Source organism: Micromys minutus, assembly GCF_963924665.1.
Source record: "Micromys minutus genome assembly, chromosome: 29".
Classification (NCBI taxonomy): domain Eukaryota; kingdom Metazoa; phylum Chordata; class Mammalia; order Rodentia; family Muridae; genus Micromys; species Micromys minutus.
In genome coordinates, this window is record NC_137964.1 from 24,927,775 (window position 1) to 24,937,772 (window position 9,998).

Consider the following 9,998-nt stretch of genomic DNA (forward strand, 5'->3'; position numbering starts at 1 on the left):
CTTGCCGCAGGTCCTGCCCCTCCTCCTGGCCTGAGCCCAACAACTCTGTTGCAGGTCACAGTGCTCAGGGGAGAGAACGCCTCTGCCAAGTCCCTGCATTCAGTTGTGCAGACACTGGAGTCTGATAAGGTGAAGCTTGAGCTCAAGGTCAAAAACTTGGAACTTCAACTCAAGGAGAACAAGAGGCAGCTCAGCAGCTCCTCAGGTACAAGGATGCTCATGTGGGGCTCCTCCTCACCCCACTCTCCTCCCATGCCCACCTGCTGCCCAGCTGCCCTGCCCCCACATCTCCCAACACTTAGCCATAGGGCTGTCACAAGTGTGCTTGCTGTTGTTGTCTCATCCTATGTGACTGTTACAACACACATAAGACAGAACCTGACAGCTACCTACATACAAGCAAACCAGAAAGCCTCAAGTACCAAGCTTCAAGAGGAACAGAGGTCACCTTGGTGGGAGATGCTGGAGTGTATCCATAACAATCAGGCCTGAGTACCCCTAGGTGGCCATCCTGAGAGCATCCCTAAAGGAACAGAGCCAGAGAGCAGGCAGGGAGAGCATCCCATGGCAGCCCGTCACTGCAGCAGGAAGGAACAGACTGGCTTGAAGTGCTCCCTCTGATTGCTCTTGTTCTTGTTGTTTTAAATACAAGGTAATACTGATGCTCAGGCAGAAGAGGATGAGAGAGCCCAGGAGAGTCAGGTAATGCTCTTTTCTTAGTGCTTCTGCTGTCTGCTGTTTACACAGCCACTAGGTATCTTGAGGATATAATGCTGAGCATTGAAATGTACACAGTAAAATGCCTTCCTTCTCCGCTGCTCGTTTCCCACATCCCGACACTGTTCCTGTGTCTTACCTGTTGCAGACATGATGGGGGTTTTTGTTGTTTTGTTGCTGTGGTGTGAGACAGCACATCCCTATAGCTCTGGCACTTGAAAGGCTGAGGTGGGAGGATCAGTAGGTCCTCGGGGTCTGAGACCAGCCTGTGTGACACAGAAGAGACCTGCCTCTCTCACAAGCCCACTCCAGTACCTTAAGTTTTGCCCTTTTTGTGTGTGTGTGTGTGTGTTTTGCTTTGGTTTTGTTTTTCAAGACAGGATTTCTCTGTATAACCATGACTGTCCTGGAACTCACTCTGTAGACCAGGCTGGCCTCAAACTCAGAGACCTACCTGCCTCTGCCTCTCAAGTGCAGGAATTAAAGATGTGTCCACTACCACCCGACTTTCTTTCTTTCTGAGACACAGGGTTTTATGTTGTCCTAATTTGCTGCTTCTTCTGCCCAGCCTTCCAGTTACTGGATCACAGTTGTGCTGCACCACAGCTGCCTCCCTCTACATTTTTTTTTTTTTTTTTTGCTTTGTTTCGTTTTGTGTATATGAGTACACTGTAGCTGTCTTCAGACACACCAGAAGAGGGCATCTGATCCCATTACAGATGGTTGTGGTTGTGGTTGCTGGGAATTGAACTCAGGACCTCTGGGAGAGCAGTCAGTGCTCTTAACTGCTGACCCATCTCTCCAGCCCCCTTTAAAAACAAACAAACAAACAAAAAGAAAAACCAGTAGCATACCACAAACCGTTCTGTACCTATCCTTTCTTTAGCTGTGTAGTATTTCGTTATGTCGATGTGCCATAGTTTAGTCAGTTCCTTTTTGGTGGTCAAGACACTGTGATCCATTTAATCCTGTGGCTATATATTAAAAAGCGGTGCTATAAGGAATTCCCTTAAACAGTTTTCAGGCTCCCACCCAGCATTAACTTTGTCTCTTAGTGTCTCACAGATATAGAACAGAATTAACATTGTTTTTTCTCTCCCCCCCCCCTTCTTTTCTGCTTCCATCTGTTTCTGCTGCTGCTGCCAACACTTTCCCTTCCATCAGCAAATGGTTTGTTTTATGCTTCTTATTTTGTGTACACTTGTGCGTGTGATCGTGTGTATGGTTCCCTTGTCCCTGGAATAAAGCCCTACAAAATGATTTAGAAGATGCGATCTAACAGCCAGATGTGGGAAAGATTGCTCAGTGGTTAGCAGTGGTAGTTGCTCTTACCGAAGTCTGGATTCAGTTCCCAGCACCCACATGGTGGTCCACAAGCATCCTTAACTCTAGTTCCAGGGAATCCAGAAGTCCCTTTTGACCTCCACAGCCACACAGGCACAACACTCATACACAGAAATCTAGAAGAAAGAAGAAAGTAGGGTGTGGTAGGACATGCATGAAATGATAGCATTCAGGAGGCAAGGGCAGGAAGATCTATTAATTTGAGATAGCTACAGTGTAAGTAAGATCCTGTCTTTAAAAAAAAGTAAAGAAAGAAAGTTCAAGGTGAATTGGGTTTTGTATTTTGTTTTTTGTTTGTTTGAGACAGCGACTAACTATATAGAATAGACCAGGCTGGCTTTAATGTAACAGACAGCAGCCTGCCTCTGCCTCCTGAGTGTTGGGACTAAAGATGTACATCATGCCTAACTTAATAGTGAGTCTGAGGCCAGCCTGGGATACTTCAGGAGTCTATTCAAAAGAAAAAGGAAGGAAGAACATCTAAAGTGCTATTGAGACAGAGAAACTTTTCGATTTACAGTATTGAAACCTTTTACTTTATAAAAGAGGGAAGAATGTTTTGTTTTTAAGACAGGAAGTGTTCTGGACATGTTACTTTTTGATGGTCACTTTGTTATCTTTGCTGCCAGCTCTTAGAACAAGAGCCCTTCCTGTGTGAGAACATGTCATTCCTCTCCTCCGCAGAAAGAGAGCTTAGCCTTCTCTATTAAGCCCCTGTATCTTTGCTGAAGATTCCCTGTATACACACACCATGGAAAAATAAACTAGGTATTCAGAAATGTGAAGTGAATGTGGACAATATAAGGTGTTTTGTTTTCTTGAAAAATACCAGCAGCATTTCACTAGTCCATAGGTTAGTGATTTAAGTATAATGTCATTTGTCTGAATGACAAGTGAATTTTATCCATTCACAGCTGCAAAGATTGAATAACATGAATTTAAAGTGTCTTTTGATACAAAATAGTTCCTTAGTAACAAGCACTGAGGTGCCTTCACCTAGCTATGATCTCATTCCAGCTAGCTGCAGTTCACCCCACACCCTCAGCATCCCTGTTCCTCCGGTCTGATGTGACAGATGTTTGCAGCTGTATTGTGAGCACATCCTTCCCCACTTCTAGATACTGCAGCTGTGAGGGGCTTAGCCGTTCACATAGCTTACTGCTTCTTTTTTTCTTTGAAAAAAATCAGATTGATTTCCTCAACTCAGTAATAGTGGACCTTCAAAGAAAGAATCAAGACCTCAAGATGAAGGTGGAGATGATGTCTGAAGCTGCGCTGAATGGCAATGGAGACGATCTGAACAGTTATGACAGGTATGGCAGAGCTCAGCATTGGAAGAGATCTGAATGTCAACGGTCAGCGTCTCCAGCAGTTGTCAGATAGAAAGAATCAGTTGCTGTGTGGCCACTTTGTCAGGGCAAACTCCATACATCTGGCAAGAATGACAGAGCACAGAGGTCCGAGCTACTGATTTTATTAGATTTATTTTGTGTATAGGAGTATTTTGCTGGCATGTATACATGTGCACCACATATGTCTGGTGCCCTGGAGTCCAGAAGAGGCCATCAGATGATATGAACTGGAGTTACAGGTGATTACGAGCCTCCTTGTGGGTGCTGGGCCTTCTGTTCTTAACAGCTGAGTGATCGATCCTCCAGCCTGGCCTGCACATTTATAAAGGTTTTCCTAGGAGTTCCTTAGCTGTGGCATTTTTAAACCCTCCCTGAGTTCTGTCACCTCCTGAGTTTCTTCTGATCAACTTCCTTGTCTTCTATGTTGACATTTGTAGTGATGACCAGGAGAAGCAGTCCAAGAAGAAACCCCGCCTCTTCTGTGACATTTGTGACTGCTTTGATCTCCATGATACAGAGGACTGCCCCACCCAGGCACAGATGTTGGAAGACCCTCCGCATTCCACTCACCACGGCAGCCGGAGCGAGGAGCGGCCATACTGTGAGATCTGTGAGATGTTTGGGCACTGGGCAACCAACTGCAATGACGATGAGACCTTCTGAGGAGCGGGGAGGGCAGGAGGCTTCTCAGACGCCGGCACCTCAGCAGTTCCCCACCAGCATTGCGTGTGCAACTTCAGAAGAACTCCTTATTTTTTGACCTCTGTCAGCAAATCTGAGAAAATATTTTGATCTTCAACAAATTTCCCTTTCTTTTCCCCTCGTAAGTTAAAATAATAAATATTTGGTAGGTGGGCTTGCACTTCCATCCTTGTTTTCTGGATTTTTAAGGTGTAAGACATTGTACCAGGTGCAGTTACTTTTTGTTCCCAGAGAAAGACTCTGGGACAAGCTGGACCCTGGCCGTATCTTATTTAAGGAACTTTAAGTTATACCATTAGCTCATTTGCACTAAAGTGTTCCCTGGCTACATCTGTATATTTGGTTGTTGTTGCTGTTCTGCTTTGACACTGGAATGAGTTGCAAAAACAAAACAAAAACCCTCGCCACTTTGTGATTTCACATCCTCATTTAAATACTCTTCTTCCTAAGTATCCAAGCTCTCTGCACTACCTGCTCTCAGTGGTGCCTTTTTCCAGGCTTGTCAGTAAATACTTAGGTGTGATTTTGAATCATGAAAAGGGTAAAAGGGAGGGGAAAGCCCCAAATTACTCTGGGGACATTTTCTAATCTATATGCTGCATCCATGAACCGACAGTGGTGTTTTCTTTATTGGTTTTACATAATTTCAGCCTCTATATATTATATGTATATATATATTTTTTAAAAAAATCTATATTTTGGGAAAAAGTATATAAAGTATGTCTTCTTTTCAGATTTTTTTTTTTACCTTTATGAAAAAGAAAACACCTAAAGGCTCACCAGGATGTGACCGGCTGGGACAGGCTCTGCGGCGTCACAGCTGTTTGTCTTTGTTCCCATGTTGTTTCTTAGCCAGATCTGAGTAGCTGGAAGAATTGTCTCCCACTCTTTGGTTGTGTTTCCCTTCTTTAGCAGATAACCCCAGCAGCAAACTAAGCCTCTCTTAAGACAGCTAAGTGAACTGATCTACAACCCTCCTTTATACATTTGTGGGTGGTTTTTTTTTTTTTTTACTGTATTTTTAATGAATGTATGATGAGAAATTCAACATGAATAATTTTGAATTTTCTTATCACAAAAAGATAAAACGAACCTCAAACAACTGAAGATTTTATCAGCCAGTCTGAGTCTGTTTGTCTGCACTTGAATGTCTTTGAGAATATGTAAAAAGGAATCGAATGCACCTCTATGGTGTGCAGGATAAGACCTTCCATCATTGTATATAAGCCTTTGCCATGACCTCTCTTAAGATTACCCACTGAGCTTGATGGGTGAACATGAAACAAATCTGTTACCAGTTGGCATTTTTGGTTAATAAAACTATAAAAATTATTTCACAAACAAAATATGTAAAGCAGTATTAAAATCTGAGTTCTATACCTACTTTAATAAATGTTTCGGGTTCTTTTTCTTTATTTTTGCCTGTGGTAGTAAACACATATTATTCTTAGGATTGTCATTTTTTTTTTTCTCTTCAAGTAGGAAAACCCTTTAGATTCCAAAGGCAAAATCTCTTCCTCCCTCTACCACTGAGCCATCATGTCAGATCCTCAAATAATTCCTTTCACTTCTATAAAAACAAGTTTCTAAACAACTATAACAAGTTGTTATGTGCAGCTAGACCTTTTAGAGACAGAGGCAGAAGAGTCAGAAGTCAAGGTCATCTTTGGCTATGTAACAACTTGGAGACCAGCCTGAGCTACATGAGACCCTGTCTAAAAAAGAGCAGAGAAGCTCACACCGTTAGTCCCAGCACTCAGGAGGCAGAGGCAGGCAGATCTCTGAGTTCCAGGACAGCCTGGTCTACGAGGGGGAGCTCCTGGTCTACAAAGGGAGTTCCTCAATAGCCAGAGCCTATATAGGATTGCTTAATAATGTGAAAGGTTGGGTGGTGATGGCACACTCCTTTCTTTGTTCCCAGCACCCAGGAGGTAGAGGCTGGTGGATCTCTGAGTTCAAGGCTAGCCTGGTCTGCAGAGGGAGTGCCAGTGCTACACAGTGAAACTGAAAACACAGAGAAACACAGTTGTCTCGGAAAACAAAAACAAAGTCATCAAGAGCTGGATGTATACTTTAGTGGTGCCTATGGTGCTTGGCCAACATGCACAGAGCCCTGGTTTCAGTCCTCAGCACCACACATTTGGGAATGATGCTGCCAATCACCGAGAGTTCTGGATTATGGGAGATTCTGAGTGTGGAATGGTAGCAGCTATCTAATAACTGGATTGGGAAGGTGGAGGTAGGAGGATCATACAAGGTCTTCCTTGGGATACATGAAAGAGAATGTGTCTGGAAATAAGAGAAACTGAGGAGATAGGACTATCCCAGAATCCACAAAGCGGAGCATGGTGGTACACACTCATAATCCCAGTGCAGAGGAGAGAGATAGGCAGGTCCCTAGGGGCTTCCTTAGTCCAGCTGGCCTAACCACCCCGGCAAATGTCAAGCCAGTAAAAGAATTTTACGAAGATGGATGACCGCGGAGGTCCTCTGGCCTGAGCATGCACCTGCATGTACACACACACACACGCACACATAAATACCAGGAGCTAGAAGGCTTAGGTGGTATCACTGTTCAGTGTTGCTGGAAAGATGGGATTTGGGGGAAAACAGTGGGATACATGTTATCCTGACAGTTGGGAGACTGATGCAGGTCGATTGCTGGGAGACCAAGGCCAGCCTGGCTCATATGATGAGACCCTGCCTCAAGGCGGGGCAGGGTGTACAAAGCTTGAAAGTGGTTCCAAGTCAACACAGTGAAAGTGTCCAAGAAGACCGCAAGGATCTTGGAAGGATCCTGTCATGAACCATCAATTCTCTTCCTACCAGAACATGAAAGATGCCTTTTGCCTTTCAAGTTATATATATATATATATATATATATATATATATATATATATGTATGTATGTATGTATGTATGTATGTATGTATGTATGTATGTATGTATGTATGTGTATATATATAGCCTTGACTGTACTAGAACTAGCTCTGTAGACCACACTAGCCTCAAACTTTTTTTTTTTTCCTTTTTAAAACCAAATGAAGCCATGTTTGGCAGGCATCTCTCACTTCCGTTCTTTAGAGAGGGATCAAGAATTCAAGGTCACCCTCAGCTCCATAGTGAGTTCACTACCAGCAAGGAGACCCCGTGAGAAGCTGGAAGAGAAATAGATGGTTTCTTCTTATCTCAAAGCATTTTTGAGACCTATTCAGAGATTAAATATATTGGATGATCCGCTGTTTTATCACAGTATATTTAAAAGGAAAAGGATGTAATTGGGACTGACAGGGTCGGGGATGGGAGCAGATAGTCTACACTCCATAGTGTAAGAAGGAATCTGCACATAACAAGTCCTTGGTTGTTGGCACACAGGTGTTATCAGTATTGTCCTTGTTTTGAGTTAACTTTCCAGGTGGCCGTGGAGGAGCACTACAGACCCTGGCCGACTCAGCTCAGGCTCCAGCTGATAAGAGCTTAGTGTGATTGACTGCCTAACCAGAGAGATAACACTGTAACCCCTACCCCTCATCCCTCACCCCACCCCCACATCACCCTTTCAGGTCTCTGGCTCTCTAAACAGCACAACTTAAAGATTCTATTCTCAGTGGGGGCTGAGAGAAACCTTGGTGGTTAAGAGCCTTTGCTGTTCTTCCAGAGGACTGCTTTTGGTTTCCTAGCAACCATGTAAGTCCAGTTCCAGGGGATCTGGTGCCTCTGGCCTCTCAGCATGCCTGCACTCATGTGTACAAACTCCCATGCAAACAAACACAGGCACCTACACATAATTAAAAATAATAAAAGTTTTTTAAAAAAAGATTTATTTTATTTTATGTATGTGAACACAATGTTGCTCTCTTCAGACACACCAGAAGAGGGCATCCAGTGAGCCATCATGCTGTTGCTGGGAATTGAACTAAGGACCTCTGGAAGAGCAATTAATGCTCTTAACCACTAAGCCATCTCTCCAGACCCTTAAAATAAGTTTTTAATAATTTATTCTTGTCTCTTTATTGACTTTTATGAGAACAGGAAGCAGAAGCTTCAGTATTCTTGTTACCGCAATATATAATTTCATTTATTTATTTATTTTTTAGTGATTAGGGTCAAACCAAAGGCCTCTCAAGTCCTAGCAAGCACTGTAACATTGAGCTATATCCCCAGACCTTGACATTGAGATACTATGTGGACCAGACAGGCCCGGAATTTACTGTCCTCCTTTTCTACCTCCCAAGTGCTGGGATTATAGGCCTGTGCCACTCGATCCCTGATTAGTGTTGTAAGATCCCGAGGAGTCTTAGGAGCAGGACCCACAGAACACAATTAGACAATAGACCGCTGTAATAACAAGAGGTTTTAATTCCATGTACATGGGGTTGCTCATCCTCACAGGGAGAATCAACCCCAAACTCAAAAAGCATACATCTTTTATACTTTTTTGTGAGGGGGGTGAACTACTATTTTACCATTGGTCAGCAGCATAGTATTAAAAAAGAGGAGAGGAAGGGGGGAGAAACTGGCAAGTTTGTTGTTGACAATTTGCATTCTCCTTGGAATTCAGTACAGGGAGGGGCAGGGGAGTTGTTCCTAAAGCAGTCATTTTTGTTTTCTCTTAACTCAGTTTGAACAGTATATTGACCTGTCCACTAAAACTTTGTTTTTACATTTTCAGAACCTTGTTTTTATATTTCAAAACTTTTAGGGGTTTTGTCCTTATTTTATTTCTCAGAATTGGGTGATTAGAGCATGAGTCAATTATGACATGCGTCAGGACCCTATCTAGGGCTTTCTAGAGGGCCAAGTGGCTATCAATCAGTATATTCTGTGGGTTTTGTTTTGTTTTGTTTTGTTAGAATTACACTGGGCCATTAGTCAGGCACAGGTGGGATCTCATAGCCTTGGGATGACTGGAAAGGCTCTGAGTCTGACTTTAACCATTTCTGTATCTGTAGGGTCTCACGTTCTAAGAATGGGGTGTTTTGGAAAAGTCTCAGAGCCCCTAAATCCTTGGGTTTTTTTCTTTTTTTGTACATCAATTAATAATCCACAAATCTTTAGAAACTCTCAAAACTGTTAGGTTATCTACCTAACTAGCTGAGTGCTTGCCTTTGAATATCTGCTAAAAGACTTTCTCCCCACACAGTTGTCTTGAAAAACCATTGTAAATAATACCCTGCAACAGGATATTGTTCTCTTTTTTTCCTTTTTTAAAAACAAAGTTATTTATTTATTTTATGTGAGTATGCTGTCACTATCTTCAGACACATCAGATCCCATTACAGATGGTTGTGAGTCACCATGTGGGTGCTGGGAATTGAAATCAGGACCTCTGGAAGAGCAGTCAGTGCTCTTAACCGCTGAGCCATCTCTCCAGCCCATATTATTCTCAATTTTAGTGTCATTAACTTGAGGTGACTCACTTGGGTAATTGTGAAAACCAGAGAGCTGTCATAACGGTTAAGAGTACCTGCTGCCCGTGCAGAGCCCCTGAGTTTGACAAAATGCTGTTACACATAAAAGTAAATTTAAAGATAACGTGTGTGTTTGTGTGTGTGTGTGTGTGTGTGTGTGTGTGTGTGTGTGTGTACACGCACAGGAGTCCATGGAGGTCAGAAGTAGGCGTTAGAGGATTTGGAACTGGAGCTACAGGCAGTTTTGAGCTGCAGATGGGTGCTGGAAATCCAAATCTAGTTTTTTGGAAGAACCGCATGTTTCCACTAAACCATCCCTCTACTTTTAAAAATGCGTTTGCCTGAATGTAAATATCAGCACTGTGTGCTATGCCCTTGTTTGCTAGAAAGGGGCACTAGAACCCCTGGAACCAGGAGTTACCATGTAGATGCTAGGAACCTGATCCTCTGGAAAAGCAGCAAGTGCTCTTAAC

At 43.1% G+C, this 9,998-nt stretch overlaps 1 protein-coding gene across 3 annotated transcripts in view; it reads left to right on the forward strand.

Moving 5' to 3' along the window:
* Positions 1 to 5,530, forward strand: part of CLIP1 (CAP-Gly domain containing linker protein 1) — an 83,328-nt gene extending 77,798 nt beyond the window's left edge. For all 3 annotated transcript variants that reach the window (XM_080940968.1, XM_080940967.1, XM_080940969.1), the window contains 4 exons: positions 55 to 205; positions 653 to 702; positions 3,250 to 3,374; positions 3,851 to 5,530. In XM_080940968.1, coding sequence (XP_080797094.1) covers positions 55 to 205; positions 653 to 702; positions 3,250 to 3,374; positions 3,851 to 4,076 — 552 coding nt within the window. In that variant the 3' untranslated portion in view covers positions 4,077 to 5,530. The remainder of the gene's footprint in view (positions 1 to 54; positions 206 to 652; positions 703 to 3,249; positions 3,375 to 3,850) is intronic.
* Positions 5,531 to 9,998: the final 4,468 nt, after the last annotated feature.